This window comes from Myotis nattereri, assembly GCF_964212035.1.
Source record: "Myotis nattereri genome assembly, chromosome: 5".
NCBI lineage: Eukaryota > Metazoa > Chordata > Mammalia > Chiroptera > Vespertilionidae > Myotis > Myotis nattereri.
Window position 1 is genome coordinate 445110 of NC_138080.1, and position 18186 is coordinate 463295.

The 18186-nt window shown below is 56.5% G+C and overlaps 2 protein-coding genes and 1 pseudogene across 3 annotated transcripts; 2 read left to right on the forward strand and 1 right to left on the reverse strand.

Annotated features, from left to right (window-relative positions):
• Positions 1-3338: 3338 nt before the first annotated feature.
• LOC308519307 (aly/REF export factor 2-like) lies at positions 3339-4212 on the reverse strand (the record flags this gene model as incomplete). Its single annotated transcript, XM_081091291.1, has 3 exons — positions 3339-3342; positions 3404-4058; positions 4143-4212. The coding sequence occupies 3 exons, from the start codon at positions 4210-4212 to the stop codon at positions 3339-3341; spliced, it is 729 nt and encodes a 242-aa protein (XP_080947417.1).
• Positions 4213-12048: 7836 nt separating this feature from the next.
• On the forward strand, positions 12049-14794 carry LOC308519308 (E3 ubiquitin-protein ligase RBBP6-like; the record flags this gene model as incomplete). Its single annotated transcript, XM_081091292.1, is given in 5 exon segments — positions 12049-12993; positions 12997-13599; positions 13603-13896; positions 13900-14119; positions 14122-14794. Coding segments are annotated over 5 exon segments (2385 nt in total). The 3' UTR covers positions 14445-14794.
• A 1184-nt stretch (positions 14795-15978) lies between these two features.
• On the forward strand, positions 15979-16629 carry LOC308519310 (transcription initiation factor TFIID subunit 10-like; annotated as a pseudogene). Its single transcript has one exon. The product of its transcript is annotated as a transcription initiation factor TFIID subunit 10-like (transcript).
• Positions 16630-18186: the final 1557 nt, after the last annotated feature.

Here is an 18186-nt window from a genome sequence, read left to right on the forward strand (position 1 = left end):
AGGTCTGCGAACCATAGACGCTGCGAGGCGCTGCCGCCCCTGCTTTTATAGCCCCAGAGCGTGGTGGGAGGAGCCAGAGAGACCCACCAATCAGCCGCTCCCAGGAATGAAGCGCCACTGTTTGGGTGGGGCAGGTGGCTTTAGGGTGGGGCAGGTGGCTCAATCTCAAGGAAAGGCTCTCCCGAACGTGGCTGCGACGCCTGGGGTGCTTGACCGGCGCCTCTTGGGCAGGCTCCTCCAACCCGGGACCCGTGAAGAGTGTTGGGGGGTTTTATTTTACTTTATGTTATTCTTTCTTAATTCTGTGCTCATTTCTCTTCGTTCATTGCAATGGATTCTATCTCTCGGCAATGAACCGTTGTAAACATCGGTCCCATTTGCATTTGAAGGGAGCGGGCGGGGTGTGCGGGGGGCTGAGGGTGGGGGTAGGGGGGGTGGGGGGTGGGGGGAGGAAGGGGGCCAGGTTTGCGGGAGGGGGGAGGGGGAGACCGGAGACGCAAACACCCCGGTCGTAGCGGCCCTTGGGGGTCATGGGAGGCAGAGGCTGAGGTGGATGTGAATGAAATGTGTATGCTTTCGTACCTTAGCTCTGAGCCCAGGACGCCAGAGGCCACCAGCAGTCAAACAGCCCCGTCAGAGAGCGGTGGTCTAGATGTGTATGGATCTGTCCCTGTTCGTCGGTCTATGCTGTTCTCTATATTCCACGAATGAGTGAGATCGTGTGGTATTCATTTTTCTCTGACGGGCTAATTTCACTTAGCATAATGCTCTCCAGTTCCATCCATGCTGGCAAGAATTCCTTCTTTTCCCTACTTTTTTACCGCAGCGTAGTATTCCACTGTGTGGATGTAGCACAGTTGTGTGTGTGCGTGTTTGTGTTTACTGCATTTCTGTGAAATGCCCCCCCACCCCCCACCCCCACACCCCTATAGGCATATCCCTGGAGGCATCTCCCTACAGAAAGCAGCTTACCTACAGAAAGCAGCTTAGCGTTTGGCCCCTCCCTTGGGAGGGGGTGGGTGGGTTTGGGGGCAGTGGGGCGCGGGGGGTGGGGGCGGGGGGAGGGGGGACCCAGGTGCCAATGGCTCCTTGAGGGCTTCCAGTGTGGTGGGAGCAGGGACACCTTGCAGGTTACATGAATCCATCTCTGGAAGAGGACACTGAGGCTGAGGCAGGTGAAACTGATTTGCATAAACGGGTCAGTTATCAGGGAGACCGGAAGCTGGAGTTGAAGAAGTTGAGGGCCAGGGCGAGGGTGCCCTTCTGAACAGGGTGAAGAGTGGGGGCCTAGGGAGAGAATGCCCTCTGTCTGCAGTCAAACAGCTTAGCCCTACCGAGGGAGGGCATGACTCGTCCCCGTGTCTGTGGGGCCCTTGGGAGCAGGGTCTGAGGGAGGCGAGTGCTTGTCTGGGCGTGACTGCGGACGTAAACACACAGTCACGCACAGACGCTTCTTGACCTGAATGGTCCGTCGGCATCCATGAGCACCCTTCAGCCCCTGCCTTCTCGTAGGCGGCGCGCCCCCTGCTTGTCCTTCCCCCCTCAGGTCAAGTCCGGGCACCTGTTTCTGCCTTCCCCAGAGGTGGCTGCAGGAGGGTGACCTGCATTAGCGCTACTCGACCAGCAGAGGGCGGGACGGGCTCTTACGCCATGCTTGGGCTGGGCCCTCTGGTCCAGCTCCCTCTCTGGATGAATGCTCAGGCCCCTGTCCAGAGACCAAGTAACCCGGCTGGGCCACATGGGCTTGCCGAAGGGTCTAAAGCATTGAACGGCTGGATCAATGTCATTACTAAAGAGGGGTTTTTTCGTTTGTTTGTTTTTGTTTTTATTTCATTTCATTTCATTTCATTTCATTTTCTGTGTGCGTGTGCGTGTGCGTGGAGGGGGGGAGCCGGGGGAGGTGCGTGGGTGTGGTTGTGGGTGTGCTTCTGCGTGTGCGTGTGCGTGTGCGCGCGTGGGTGTGTGTGTGTGTGTGTGTGTGTGTGTGTAAATCCGCAGTCACGCACGGACACTTCTTGGTCTGCATGGCCCGTCGGAAACCATGAGCACCCTTCAGCCCCTGCCTTCTTGCAGACAGCGTGCCCCCTGCTCGTCCTTGCCCGCTCCGGTTAAGTCCCGGCACCTGGCTCCGGCTGCAGAAAGGTGGTGGCTTGCTTTGGCGCTGCTCGACCAGCCGAGGGCGGGACCAGCTCTTCGGCCCCGGCCCCAGTCAACCCAATCCACAGCCAAAGACTATGTCAGGGCAGGGCCATCTGGTCGGCCGCCCCTCCCCCACCCCCACCCCCACCCCCCTCCCTCTGTGGATGAATGGCCAGGCCCCCGCCCAGAGACCAGGTTCGGGCCTGGCCATCCGGCCTTGCCGAAGCGTCAGAACGTTGAAAGGCTGGATCAGCGTGTTTTCTAAGGAGGTTTGTGCGTGCGTGTGTGTGTTTGTGTGTGTGTGTGTTTGTGCGTGTGTGTGTGTGTTTGTGTGTGTTTGTGTGTGTGTTTGTGTGTGTGTGTGTGTTTGTGTGGTTATTTTTGGAGGGTTTTGCTGTTGTTGTTTTTGTTTGTTTGTTTGTTTGTTTGTTTTTGCTGCACCCATTTCTGTTTATTATGGCCAAGGTGAAAACGCCAGCTCCTCCACAACAGCAACCAGTAAAATTTTTCCCCAAAATGACTAGGTACAACACAGGTCTTTTTCGGAATTTTTTAATAAAATAAACGTTAAAGAAAACGCTTTGCGTGAGTTTTAATTAAATCCTATTTCAAAACAGAAGAAACAATTCCCCAATGGGCCACAAGTCCCCGCCAGCCCACCCTCGGGAAGCACCGCGAGACGATTTCCAGGCCTAGCTCCACCACCCACGCACGCACTGCCTTGGTGGTGCTTTAGCTGGTGTCCATCATTGCGTCGTAAGCGTCCAGCTGGGCGTCCAACTCCTCGGTGTCCATGACCGTGTTGTAAGCGTCCAGCTGGGCGTCCAACTCCTCGGTGTCCATGACCGTGTTGTAAGCGTCCAGCAGGGCGTCCTCCAACTCCTGGGCGCCCCTCATCGCGTTGTAAGCGTCCTTCTGGGGGTCCAACTCCTCGGCGCCCCTCATGGCGTTGTACGCGTCCTTCTGGGCGTCCATCTCCTCCGTGTCCCTCATCGCGCCGGCAGTACTCAGCTGGGCGTCCAACTTTTTGGTGCCCCTCATCGGGCTGCCAGTGCTCACCTGGGCGTCCAGCTTTTTGGTGCTCCTCATCACGTTGTAAGCGTCCAGCTGGGCGTCCAACTCCTCGGCGCCCCTCATCGCGTTGTAAGCGTTCAGCTGGGCTTCCAACTTCTTGGTGCCCCTCAATCCGCTGCCACTGTTCACCTGGGCGTCCAACTTTTTGGTGCCCCTCATCGCGCTGCCACTGTTCACCTGGGCGTCCAACTTTTTGGTGCCCCTCATCGGGCTGCCAGTGCTCACCTGGGCGTCCAGCTTTTTGGTGCTCCTCATCGAGTTGTAAGCGTCCAGCTGGGCGTCCAACTCCTCCGCAGCGATCTGTTGCTTTGAATTGCGTCCGGTGCCCCTGCCTGTAAGCCGGCTGCCTCCGCGGGCGCGACTCGGCGTGCCGCCGCCAAAGCCTCCAGATCCTCGGTGTGTAGTCAGCCCGCCTCTGTTGCCACTCTGTACCGGCGTGCGCTGCGTGTGTATCTGTGAGGTGACGAGCTGGATGTTGAGGGGGCGGCCATCCAAAGGCACGCCGTGGTACTGTTTCATGGCTTCCAGGGCGTCTGCCTTCCGCTCAAAGTGCACGTGGGCTGACCCCAGGCTGCGGCCAGAGCGGTCGTAGTGGACACCGGCCTTCTTCAGAGGCCCGAACTCCGCAAACAGCTGCTGGACGTCCGCGTCAGACACTCCGAAGGCCAGGTTGGACAGAAGCAGCTTCCCCCCGGTCACCAGGCCGGCGCCCCTGCCCAAGCCCCTGCGGAAGCGGTCGCGTGGCCACGCGTCGGGAAGCTGTCTCGGCCTGCTGTAGGGCGCCGGCCGGTTCCTGCCTCGGCCGAGGGCCGCCCGGTTCCGGCACGGCCCGCCGCCCTGGCTCACTGGTGCGGCGGTTTGCGCTCCGCCACTGCGGCCTCCCTGGGAGCCGGCCCGGCCTCGGTCCCGGCCTCGGTCCCTGCCCCCACCGCGGCCGCCCCGCTGGCTCCGGTTCAGCCTAATGATGTCGTCCAGAGACATGTTGACTTTGTCGGCCATGGCGGGCCCGGAATCGGCCTCGGATCGAGCCCGTGCGGGAAGCACGCTGGCCCTGAGCGGGCACCAGATGTTGGGGTCCAGGCGCAGGGATTCGCAAAGGTGTGGACGGACTCCTCGCGGAAGACGAAATGACACGGAGACAGCGTTCGGACAGAGACAGCGTTCAGACGGAGACAGCGTTCGGACGGAGACAGCGTTCGGACCGAGACAGCGTTCGGACCGAGACAGCGTTCACACGGAGACAGCGTTCAGACGCGCCCAGGGCTGAGAAGGTCTGCGAACCATAGACGCTGCGAGGCGCTGCCGCCCCTGCTTTTATAGCCCCAGAGCGTGGTGGGAGGAGCCAGAGAGACCCACCAATCAGCCGCTCCCAGGAATGAAGCGCCACTGTTTGGGAGACGCCAACTTTAGGGTGGGGCAGGTGGCCCAATCTCAAGGAAAGGCTCTCCCGAACGTGGCTGCGACGCCTGGGGTGCTTGACCGGCGCCTCTTGGGCAGGCTCCTCCAACCCGGGACCCGTGAAGAGTGTTGGGGGGTTTTATTTTACTTTATGTTATTCTTTCTTAATTCTGTGCTCATTTCTCTTCGTTCATTGCAATGGATTCTATCTCTCGGCAATGAACCGTTGTAAACATCGGTCCCATTTGCATTTGAAGGGAGCGGGCGGGGTGTGCGGGGGGGCTGAGGGCGGGGGGGTGGGGGGTGGGGGGAGGAAGGGGGCCAGGTTTGCGGGAGGGGGGAGGGGGAGACCGGAGACGCAAACACCCCGGTCGTAGCGGCCCTTGGGGGTCATGGGAGGCAGAGGCTGAGGTGGATGTGAATGAAATGTGTATGCTTTCGTACCTTAGCTCTGAGCCCAGGACGCCAGAGGCCACCAGCAGTCAAACAGCCCCGTCAGAGAGCGGTGGTATAGATGTGTATGGATCTGTCCCTGTTCGTCGGTCTATGCTGTTCTCTATATTCCACGAATGAGTGAGATCGTGTGGTATTCATTTTTCTCTGACGGGCTAATTTCACTTAGCATAATGCTCTCCAGTTCCATCCATGCTGGCAAGAATTCCTTCTTTTCCCTACTTTTTTACCACAGCGTAGTATTCCACTGTGTGGATGTAGCACAGTTGTGTGTGTGCGTGTTTGTGTTTACTGCATTTCTGTGAAATGCCCCCCCCCACCCCCCACCCCCACACCCCTATAGGCATATCCCTGGAGGCATCTCCCTACAGAAAGCAGCTTACCTACAGAAAGCAGCTTAGCGTTTGGCCCCTCCCTTGGGAGGGGGGGTGGGTTTGGGGGCGGTGGGGCGCGGGGGGGGGGGCGGGGGGAGGGGGGACCCAGGTGCCAATGGCACCTTGAGGGCTTCCAGTGTGGTGGGAGCAGGGACACCTTGCAGGTTACATGAATCCATCTCTGGAAGAGGACACTGAGGCTGAGGCAGGTGAAACTGATTTGCATAAACGGGTCAGTTATCAGGGAGACCGGAAGCTGGAGTTGAAGAAGGTGAGGGCCAGGGCGAGGGTGCCCTTCTGAACAGGGTGAAGAGTGGGGGCCTAGGGAGAGAATGCCCTCTGTCTGCAGTCAAACAGCTTAGCCCTACCGAGGGAGGGCATGACTCGTCCCCGTGTCTGTGGGGCCCTTGGGAGCAGGGTCTGAGGGAGGCGAGTGCTTGTCTGGGCGTGACTGCGGACGTAAACACACAGTCACGCACAGACGCTTCTTGACCTGAATGGTCCGTCGGCATCCATGAGCACCCTTCAGCCCCTGCCTTCTCGTAGGCGGCGCGCCCCCTGCTTGTCCTTCCCCACTCAGGTCAAGTCCGGGCACCTGTTTCTGCCTTCCCCAGAGGTGGCTGCAGGAGGGTGACCTGCATTAGCGCTACTCGACCAGCAGAGGGCGGGACGGGCTCTTACGCCATGCTTGGGCTGGGCCCTCTGGTCCAGCTCCCTCTCTGGATGAATGCTCAGGCCCCTGTCCAGAGACCAAGTAACCCGGCTGGGCCACATGGGCTTGCCGAAGGGTCTAAAGCATTGAACGGCTGGATCAATGTCATTACTAAAGAGGGGTTTTTTCGTTTGTTTGTTTTTGTTTTTATTTCATTTCATTTCATTTCATTTCATTTTCTGTGTGCGTGTGCGTGTGCGTGGAGGGGGGGAGCCGGGGGAGGTGCGTGGGTGTGGTTGTGGGTGTGCTTCTGCGTGTGCGTGTGCGTGTGCGTGTGCGCGCGCGCGCATGTGTGTGTGTGTGTGTGTGTGTGTGTAAATCCGCAGTCACGCACGGACACTTCTTGGTCTGCATGGCCCGTCGGAAACCATGAGCACCCTTCAGCCCCTGCCTTCTTGCAGACAGCGTGCCCCCTGCTCGTCCTTGCCCGCTCCGGTTAAGTCCCGGCACCTGGCTCCGGCTGCAGAAAGGTGGTGGCTTGCTTTGGCGCTGCTCGACCAGCCGAGGGCGGGACCAGCTCTTCGGCCCCGGCCCCAGTCAACCCAATCCACAGCCAAAGACTATGTCAGGGCAGGGCCATCTGGTCGGCCGCCCCTCCCCCCCCCACACCCACCCCCCTCCCTCTGTGGATGAATGGCCAGGCCCCCGCCCAGAGACCAGGTTCGGGCCTGGCCATCCGGCCTTGCCGAAGCGTCAGAACGTTGAAAGGCTGGATCAGCGTGTTTTCTAAGGAGGTTTGTGCGTGTGTGTGTGTGTTTGTGTGTGTGTGTTTGTGTGTGTGTGTGTGTGTTTGTGTGGTTTTTTTTGGAGGGTTTTTTTGGTGTTGTTTTTGTTTGTTTGTTTGTTTGTTTGTTTGTTTGTTTTTGCTGCACCCATTTCTGTTTATTATGGCCAAGGTGAAAACGCCAGCTCCTCCACAACAGCAACCAGTAAAATTTTTCCCCAAAATGACTAGGTACAACACAGGTCTTTTTCGGAATTTTTTAATAAAATAAACGTTAAAGAAAACGCTTTGCGTGAGTTTTAATTAAATCCTATTTCAAAACAGAAGAAACAATTCCCCAATGGGCCACAGGTCCCCGCCAGCCCACCCTCGGGAAGCACCGCGAGACGATTTCCAGGCCTAGCTCCACCACCCACGCACGCACTGACTTGGTGGTGCTTTAGCTGGTGTCCATCATGGCGTCGTAAGCGTCCAGCTGGGCGTCCAACTCCTCAGTGTCCATCACCGTGTTGTAAGCGTCCAGCTGGGCGTCCTCCAACTCCTCGGTGTCCATGACCGTGTTGTAAGCGTCCAGCAGGGCGTCCTCCAACTCCTGGGCGCCCCTCATCGCGTTGTAAGCGTCCTTCTGGGGGTCCAGCTGCTCGGCGCCCCTCATCGCGTTGTCAGCGTCCTTCTGGGGGTCCAGCTGCTCGGCGCCCCTCATCGCGTTGTACGCGTCCTTCTGGGGGTCCAACTCCTCGGCGCCCCTCATGGCGTTGTACGCGTCCTTCTGGGCGTCCATCTCCTCCGTGTCCCTCATCGCGCCGGCAGTGCTCAGCTGGGCGTCCAACTTTTTGGTGCCCCTCATCGGGCTGCCAGTGCTCACCTGGGCGTCCAGCTTTTTGGTGCTCCTCATCGCGTTGTAAGCGTCCAGCTGGGCGTCCAACTTCTTGGTGCCCCTCATCGCGCTGCCACTGTTCACCTGGGCGTCCAACTTTTTGGTGCCCCTCATCGGGCTGCCAGTGCTCACCTGGGCGTCCAGCTTTTTGGTGCTCCTCATCGAGTTGTAAGCGTCCAGCTGGGCGTCCAACTCCTCCGCAGCGATCTGTTGCTTTGAATTGCGTCCGGTGCCCCTGCCTGTAAGCCGGCTGCCTCCGCGGGCGCGACTCGGCGTGCCGCCGCCAAAGCCTCCAGATCCTCGGTGTGTAGTCAGCCCGCCTCTGTTGCCACTCTGTACCGGCGTGCGCTGCGTGTGTATCTGTGAGGTGACGAGCTGGATGTTGAGGGGGCGGCCATCCAAAGGCACGCCGTGGTACTGTTTCATGGCTTCCAGGGCGTCTGCCTTCCGCTCAAAGTGCACGTGGGCTGACCCCAGGCTGCGGCCAGAGCGGTCGTAGTGGACACCGGCCTTCTTCAGAGGCCCGAACTCCGCAAACAGCTGCTGGACGTCCGCGTCGGACACTCCGAAGGCCAGGTTGGACAGAAGCAGCTTCCCCCCGGTCACCAGGCCGGCGCCCCTGCCCAAGCCCCTGCGGAAGCGGTCGCGTGGCCACGCGTCGGGAAGCTGTCTCAGCCTGCTGTAGGGCGCCGGCCGGTTCCTGCCTCGGCCGAGGGCCGCCCGGTTCCGGCACGGCCCGCCGCCCTGGCTCACTGGTGCGGCGGTTTGCGCTCCGCCACTGCGGCCTCCCTGGGAGCCGGCCCGGCCTCGGTCCCGGCCTCGGTCCCTGCCCCCGCCGCGGCCGCCCCGCTGGCTCCGGTTCAGCCTAATGATGTCGTCCAGAGACATGTTGACTTTGTCGGCCATGGCGGGCCCGGAATCGGCCTCGGATCGAGCCCGTGCGGGAAGCACGCCGGCCCTGAGCGGGCACCAGATGTTGGGGTCCAGGCGCAGGGATTCGCAAAGGTGTGGAAGGGGGCCAGGTTTGCGGGAGGGGGGAGGGGGAGACCGGAGACGCAAACACCCCGGTCGTAGCGGCCCTTGGGGGTCATGGGAGGCAGAGGCTGAGGTGGATGTGAATGAAATGTGTATGCTTTCGTACCTTAGCTCTGAGCCCAGGACGCCAGAGGCCACCAGCAGTCAAACAGCCCCGTCAGAGAGCGGTGGTCTAGATGTGTATGGATCTGTCCCTGTTCGTCGGTCTATGCTGTTCTCTATATTCCACGAATGAGTGAGATCGTGTGGTATTCATTTTTCTCTGACGGGCTAATTTCACTTAGCATAATGCTCTCCAGTTCCATCCATGCTGGCAAGAATTCGTTCTTTTCCCTACTTTTTTACCGCAGCGTAGTATTCCACTGTGTGGATGTAGCACAGTTGTGTGTGTGCGTGTTTGTGTTTACTGCATTTCTGTGAAATGCCCCCCCCACCCCCTACCCCCACACCCCTATAGGCATATCCCTGGAGGCATCTCCCTACAGAAAGCAGCTTACCTACAGAAAGCAGCTTAGCGTTTGGCCCCTCCCTTGGGAGGGGGGGGTGGGTTTGGGGGCAGTGGGGCGCGGGGGGTGGGGGCGGGGGGAGGGGGGACCCAGGTGCCAATGGCACCTTGAGGGCTTCCAGTGTGGTGGGAGCAGGGACACCTTGCAGGTTACATGAATCCATCTCTGGAAGAGGACACTGAGGCTGAGGCAGGTGAAACTGATTTGCATAAACGGGTCAGTTATCAGGGAGACCGGAAGCTGGAGTTGAAGAAGGTGAGGGCCAGGGCGAGGGTGCCCTTCTGAACAGGGTGAAGAGTGGGGGCCTAGGGAGAGAATGCCCTCTGTCTGCAGTCAAACAGCTTAGCCCTACCGAGGGAGGGCATGACTCGTCCCCGTGTCTGTGGGGCCCTTGGGAGCAGGGTCTGAGGGAGGCGAGTGCTTGTCTGGGCGTGACTGCGGACGTAAACACACAGTCACGCACAGACGCTTCTTGACCTGAATGGTCCGTCGGCATCCATGAGCACCCTTCAGCCCCTGCCTTCTCGTAGGCGGCGCGCCCCCTGCTTGTCCTTCCCCCCTCAGGTCAAGTCCGGGCACCTGTTTCTGCCTTCCCCAGAGGTGGCTGCAGGAGGGTGACCTGCATTAGCGCTACTCGACCAGCAGAGGGCGGGACGGGCTCTTACGCCATGCTTGGGCTGGGCCCTCTGGTCCAGCTCCCTCTCTGGATGAATGCTCAGGCCCCTGTCCAGAGACCAAGTAACCCGGCCGGGCCACATGGGCTTGCCGAAGGGTCTAAAGCATTGAACGGCTGGATCAATGTCATTACTAAAGAGGGGTTTTTTCGTTTGTTTGTTTTTGTTTTTATTTCATTTCATTTCATTTCATTTCATTTTCTGTGTGCGTGTGCGTGTGCGTGGAGGGGGGGAGCCGGGGGAGGTGCGTGGGTGTGGTTGTGGGTGTGCTTCTGCGTGTGCGTGTGCGTGTGCGTGTGTGTGTGTGTGTGTGTGTGTGTGTGTAAATCCGCAGTCACGCACGGACACTTCTTGGTCTGCATGGCCCGTCGGAAACCATGAGCACCCTTCAGCCCCTGCCTTCTTGCAGACAGCGTGCCCCCTGCTCGTCCTTGCCCGCTCCGGTTAAGTCCCGGCACCTGGCTCCGGCTGCAGAAAGGTGGTGGCTTGCTTTGGCGCTTCTCGACCAGCCGAGGGCGGGACCAGCTCTTCGGCCCCGGCCCCAGTCAACCCAATCCACAGCCAAAGACTATGTCAGGGCAGGGCCATCTGGTCGGCCGCCCCTCCCCCCCCACACCCACCCCCCTCCCTCTGTGGATGAATGGCCAGGCCCCCGCCCAGAGACCAGGTTCGGGCCTGGCCATCCGGCCTTGCCGAAGCGTCAGAACGTTGAAAGGCTGGATCAGCGTGTTTTCTAAGGAGGTTTGTGCGTGTGTGTGTGTGTGTGTGTTTGTGTGTGTGTGTGTGTTTGTGTGTGTGTGTGTGTTTGTGTGGTTTTTTTTGGAGGGTTTTTTTGGTGTTGTTTTTGTTTGTTTGTTTGTTTGTTTGTTTTTGCTGCACCCATTTCTGTTTATTATGGCCAAGGTGAAAACGCCAGCTCCTCCACAACAGCAACCAGTAAAATTTTTCCCCAAAATGACTAGGTACAACACAGGTCTTTTTCGGAAATTTTTAATAAAATAAACGTTAAAGAAAACGCTGTATTTCTGTGAAATGCCCCCCCCCCCATTCCCCACCTCCACACTCCTATAGGCATATCCCTGGAGGCATCTCCCTACAGAAAGCAGCTTAGCGTTTGGCCCCTCCCTTGGGGGGACCCAGGTGCCAATGGCACCTTGAGGGCTTCCAGTGTGGTGGGAGCAGGGACACCTTGCAGGTTACATGAATCCATCTCTGGAAGAGGACACTGAGGCTGAGGCAGGTGAAACTGATTTGCATAAACGGGTCAGTTATCAGGGAGACCGGAAGCTGGAGTTGAAGAAGTTGAGGGCCAGGGCGAGGGTGCCCTTCTGAACAGGGTGAAGAGTGGGGGCCTAGGGAGAGAATGCCCTCTGTCTGCAGTTAAACAGCTTAGTCCTACCGTGGGAGGGCATGACTCATCCCTGTGTCTGGTGGGCCCTTGGGAGCAGGGTCTGAGTGTGGCGAGTGCTTGTCTGTGCGTGACTGAGGATGTAAACACACAGTCATGCACAGACACTTCTTGATCTTAAAGGTCCGTCGGCATCCATTAGCACCCTTCTGCCCCTGACTCATCGCAGACAGCATCCCCTGCTTGTCCTTCCCCCCTCTTGTCCATTCAGGACTGTGGATGTCCAGTCACCTGGCTATGCCTTCTCCAGAGGTGGCTTTAGGACGGGGGCTTCCACTGGGGTGGTGAAGCGTCCATGAGCCTCGGCGATGGTGACAGTCCACCAAGGGCCCTGGCCCCCCATCCGCCGGTGGGGCCTGGGTGGTGAGGCCATGCCCAGAGTCCGGTGGATGCCCGCTGCCGTCTTGGTGGTGACGCATTGCCCCTTGGCGGAGCCCCTTGCCCTCCCGCCCTGGTCCGCCCTCCTGCACCTGAAGTGATTCCGCGATCGGGTTCTGGATTGCGGTTCTCATGCCCTGCTGTGGGGAGGGGGTGTTCAACCCATGGCCTGCAGTCCTTTGGTGTCTTGCGGTGTGCTGTGTATGGACATATTCTGCTCTTAAGTTGACAGATATACATATATTGAGCGTGTCCACGTCTCCACGCCCGACCTTAGTTAGGAATCCTTTGGCACCATGGCCTGTGTGCATTATAAATTCGCTTCCAAATTCAACTATGCCATCGCCACTTTTGATGGGCAGCATATCTTTCTCTGCGACCTAAAAAAGCAGATTATGGGGAGAGAGAAGCTGAAAGCTGCCAAGTGCTACTTGAAGATCACCAACGCGCAGACCGAGGAAGAATACACCGATGACAATGCTCTGATTCCTAAGAATGTATCTGTAATTGTTCGAAGAATTCCTATTCTAGGTGTGAAATCTACAAGCAAGGCAGACGCTATACGTCGCACGGAACCAGTGATGGGCACTTCAACAGTCACTGATGTCTCTTCTGCATCTATTTCTCTGGCCCAGCTTACGCAGACTGCCAATCTGGCTGAAGCCAATGCTTCTGAAGAAGATAAAATTAAAGCCATGAAGTCGCGATCTGACCATGCATACGGCCCCATCAATTACATGAAGAAGCCTCTAGGTCCACCACCTCCATCTTATACCTGTTTCCGCTGTGGTAGGCCTGGCCATTATATTAAGAACTGCCCAACAAATGGGGATAAACACTTCGAACCTCGTCCTAGGATTAAAAAGAGCACTGGAATCCCCAGAAGTTTCATGATGGAAGTGAAAGATCCTAACGTGAAAGGTGCAAAGCTCACCAACACTGGAACATACACAATACCAACTATAGAGGCAGAAGCATATGCAATTGGGAAAAAAGAAAGGCCATCTTTCTTACCAGAGGAGCCCTCTTTGTCTTCTGAAAAGGACGACCGTATCCCAGACGAGTTGCTGTGTCCCATCTGCAAAGACATCGTGACTGATGCCGCTGTCATTCCCTGCTGTGCAAACAGCTATTGTGATGAGTGTATAAGAACAGCGCTCTTGGAATCAGAGGACCATACGTGCCCAACGTGTCATCAACATGATGTCTCTCCCAATGCTTTAATTGCCAATAAATTCTTGTGACAGGCTGTTAATAACTTCAAAAATGGAACTAGTGGTTATACAAAAAGACTGTGGAAACAGTTTCCCCCACCACCACCCCCGATACCGCCTCTGAGACCTCTCATTCAGCGGAATCTACAGCCTCTGATGAGATCTCCAATATCAAGACAACAAGATCCTCCGATGATTCCAGTGACATCTTCATCAGGCCACCCGGCTCCCTCTATATCTTCATTAACTTCTAATCAGCCTTCCTTAGCCCCTGCTGTGCCCGGAAATTCATCCACCCCAGTGCCTGTACCTGACATAACTGCAACGGTCTCCATATCAGTCCACTGGGAAAAATCAGAGGGGCCTCTCCGGGATCTCGATCAAAAAATAGTGCCAGCCACAGCCCTTGCCTCAGAACATTCAAAGGGAACCTCTTCAATAGCAATGACTGCCCTTATGGAGGAGAAAGGTTACCTGGTGCCTGTGCTTGGAACCCCATCTTTGCTTGGACAGTCACCACCTGCTGGGTATAGCGTCCCTCCCCCTGGGTTCCCTCCAGTGCCAGCCAATTTGTCAACGCCTTGGGGATCGTCAGGAGTGCAGACTGCTCATTCAAATACCATCACAACAACATAAGCACCACCTGGGCCCGGGGAAGAATTCTATAGAGAGCAGCAATGGCTAAAAGGAGAGTCTAAACATCCCTATGGTGGTTCCTCATACTCCAGAAGTCCTTCTACTTACTCTAAATCAAGATCTGGTTCAACGCGGTCACCTTCTTATTCTCGATCATCTAGCCACTCACACTCTCGTTCCTATTCGCGATCACTTCCATACCCCAGAAGGGGCAGAGGCAAGAATCGAAATTACCGCCCAAGGTCTAGATCTCATGGATACCGTCAATCTAGGTCAAGATCACCACTATATAGGTGATGTCCTTCGCGATCTAGGTCCCCTCAAGCATTTAGGGGACAGTCTCCAAATAAACGGACTGTACCACAAGGGGAAACAGGACATGCACATGTTAATAGATACAGAGAAGTTCCACCACCATATGACAGAAAAGCTTATTATGGCAGGAGTGTTGACTTTAGAGACCCCTTTGAAAACGAGCATTACCGAGAGTGGGAGAGAAAATACAGAGAGTGGTATGACAATACCACAGAGGTTATGCTGCTGGAGCACAGCCTCGAGCGTCAGCAAATGGAGATAACTTTCCCCCAGAGAGCTTTTCACCACCTCATATCAGGAATTCTCCCCTTACAAGGGGCCGCAGAGAAGTTTACTCAGGTGGACAAAGTCGTAGAAGTCGAAACATAGGTGGTAGCAACTCTCCAGAAAAGCTTCCAACAAGAGATAGCCACAATCGGAAGGATAGTACAAAGTCAAAAGAGAAGGAGAGTGACAGTGCTGCAGGAGATGGTAAAGGAAGGAAACATAAGGAACATCGAAGGCGGAAGAAAGCGAAGGCCTTCTAAACACAGAGTAGTTAGAATCTTCTGGTAAATCAAGAGAGCCTACAAGTCCAGTGATGAGGTGCCCCTCAGGGGCCAAAAAAAAACACACACAAACAAACAAAAAAACCCAAACAAAAAACCCCCCCAAAACTCAAAAAACCCTCCTTAAAAAACAAAATTAAAAAAACAAAAACCAACAACAACAACAAAAGAAAGGACTCCTTAGAAAACACGGTGATCCAGCTTTTCGACGTGCTGATGCTTTGGCAAGCCCAGATTGCCAGGCTCGGACTTGGTCTCTGGGCGGGGGCCTGGCCGTCCATCCAGAGAAGGATTCATCCCCAGCTTTTTAAAAAATATACAACAGTAGCAATGAGGGAATTTGTGGTCTCTACTCTGGGACCCTGGGCTGTGCCCTGAGGGCACTGGGAAAAAGGAAAGTGACTAGTTACCAGGACATTCACTGGGTAGGATAAATTCCTTCAGTTTTTCCTGTGCCTCCTGTAGACCTTTGGTGTGTGGTGACCTGGACTCCTGACTTAGGAAAAATAAACAGCCTCCCCTTACACTGAAGAGATGGCCTCTCAGGTAACCCTGCCCGGCCTAGTGTCCCTCAAAGATGGCCCAAGAGCCCGTCCCGCCCTCTGCTGTTCAAGAAGCACCAATGCAAGCCACCCTCCTGCAGCCAGAGCCAGGTGCCTGGACTTGACCGGAGCGGGGAAGGACAAGCAGGGGGCATGTTGTCTGCAAGAAGGCAGGGGCTGAAGGGTGCTCGTGGATGCCGACGGACCATTCAAATCAAGAAGTGTCCGTGCGTGACGGCAGATTTACACACACAGATGCGCACACGCACATGCACACCTACACCCACACCACTCCCCCCCCCCCCCACATACACACACACGGGAGCACAAGTTCCGCTATCAAGATTTCTAATGAGTGACCCACGTCTAGGAGATTTACTGTGGCTTTTTTCCTTGTGGCTTGTCCCGGGCCCACCCGAGCCTGTCTAAATATGTATTGTCCCCTCTTCAACCCAGAAAACAGCGATGCCGCCCCGCAAGGCGTGGAGACGGAACCCTGTGGGCCTCCTTGGGCACCTGCCCCATCTCCCAAGTCCTCCCCAAGCCCCGGGAATCGCTTCGGGGGGCCGGTGGCGCCCTCTACTGGTGCTGGAGCGGTGACGCTTTCAGTCCTGGGGGCGGCTGATTGGTGGAGCGGGCTGGCGGCTGATTTGGCTCCTCCCCCCACTCTCTCGGGCTATAAAAGAAAGCAGGGTCATCTTTGCAGAGCTTCTCAGCCCTAGGCTTGCTGTTGTGGCCGTTGTCCTCCTTCTCCAAGGGAGCTTTCAGGGGAGAGCTCTTGTTAAGATCCGGTCCCGGGACATAGAAGCCGCTGAATCATCTGGCTAGAACCTGGCTAGGCTGCTGATCAACTGAGCGCGCTGTCTCTGTGTCATTCCTTCCTCTTCGACTCCGTCCACACCTTTGGGAATCCCTGGAACGGCTGGGCTTGGACCCCAGCAGAGGCAGAGGAGAAGCTAGCCATTCCCAAGATGATGAAGAGAAAGAGAAGTCATCCTGAGCTGCCGCAAGAGGCTGTCAAAAAGCCTCGCAGCGGCCTCCAGATGCACTTGCTGGAGTCTGTGCACGTTTTCCATGCACTGGGCAGGAAGAGTGATGAGAAAGCTGACCCGTCTTCCTCGCGGGCCCTGGGAAACTCAAGCAATCCCAAAGGCCCCCCAGCCACGCCCAGTTTTCAAACCAGGGCTGGATATGCGCCGCCGTGAGGGGGCCATGTCTAACAGGGTTTATGTACTGCCGAGCGCGGCCAATGGAGTCGTGAAGCCGGTGGTGTCCAGCACACACCTGCTGGACTTCCTGAAGCAGCTGGAGGATTACACGCCTATGATCCCAGAAGCAGTGACTCGTTACTACCTGAACCACGCGGGCTTAGAGGCTCCAGACCCTCGCATAATTCGGCTCTTCTCCATAGCTGCCCAGAAATTCATCTCAGATATTGCCAACGATGCCCTACAGCACTGCAAAACGAAGGGCACAGCCTCTCGCAGCTCCCGAAGCAAGAGCAAGGACCGCAAGTACACTCTAACCATGGAGGACTTAACCCCTGCCCTCAGCGAGTATGGCATCAATGTGAAGAAGCTGCACTATTTCACCTGAGCCACCCAACCCATATGTACTTGTCTGCCCCCCTCACCTCCTTATCCCCACACTGGCCTGTTTTCATAATAAATTTTATTGTGGAAAAAAAGAATTCCTCATTACTGTCTAGTCTATTCTGATTGGCTAGTTCCTAACACAGCAGGGATTTTCAATTGGTTTACAAGCCCGTTTTCTACAGCCTGTGTTGGCTGCTCGGAGGACAGGGTCGGTTGGTGTGGCTTCCATTGTTCAGGATCTAGGGTGCCATGAGGGTTGACAGAGGCCGAGGTCGTGCGGGTCGCTTTGGTTCCGGAGGAATGAATACCAGGCATCGGGCGCAGGGCGCAGCCACGTTCAGGAGAACCTTTCCTTGAGACCTTTATGGTGAATGCCACCTGAAGGGCGTGCGGAGCGGGGCCTGCCTGCGGCATGAGCGCCCCTCCCCCCACCTTCAACCTGACCCCCAACTGGTGATGCTTCAGTGGATCAGACTGATTGGATTGAACAGGGGCGGAGCTGAAGAGCAAATAAATGTTGACAAAATACTATTTTATTATTTTATTATATTTTATTACAGTTTATGATTTTATTTTATTATTTTATTATATTTTATTACAGTTTATGGTGCTAGTTTATATTTTATTTCATTATTTTATTATATTTTATTGCGGTTTATGATTTTGTGGGCCAGGCCCGGACTTTGTCTCTGGGCGGGGGCCTGCCCATCCATCCAGAGAGTGAGCAAAGAGGAGGTGTGGAGGGGGGAGAAGGGTCGACCAGATGGCCCGAACAGGTCATAGTCTTTGGCTGTGGATTACAGAGATTGGGTTGACTAGGGCCAGGGCCTGGGCCAAAGAGCCCGTCCAGCCCTCTGCTGGTCAAGAAGCGTCAATGCAAGCCCCCCTCCTGCAGCCTCCTCTGGGGAAGGCAGAGCCAGGTGACTGGACTTCCCCAGTTCTGGCTAGATCCGAGGGGGGAAGGACATGCAGGGGGCTCTGTCTTCCAGAAGGCAGGGCCTGAAGGGTGCTCATGGATGCCAACGGACCATTCAAAGCAAGAGGTGTCCGTGCGTGACTGCGGATGTACATGCACAGACGCACGCATGCATGCTCACACACACTTCCACACCCACACCCACACACCTACCCCCCCCCCCACACACACACACACGGAAGCACAAGGTCCGCTGACAAGATATCTGATGAGTGATGCACGCCTAGAAGATTTACTGTGGCTTTATTCCTTGTGGCTTGTCCTGGGCCCACCGGAGCCTGTCTAAATAGGTATTGTCCCCTCTTCGATCCACAAAACGGCAATGCCGCCCCACAAGGTGCGGAGAGGGAGCCCTGTGTGCCTCCTTGGGCACCTGCCCCTTCTCCCAAGTCCTCCCGAAGCCCAGGAATCGCTTCGGGGGGCCAGTGGCGCCCTCTACTGTTCCTGGAGCGCCAATGCAAGCCTCCTCCCCATCCCCCACCCTCACCCCCTTCCATAACCTCCTCTGGGGAAGGAAGAGCCAGGTATCTGGACCTCCCAGGCCAGGGGCGCTGTCCTCTGGATCCGGTTCGTATAGCCCTTGGTCCTGGGAAACGGGGTGCGGCCGG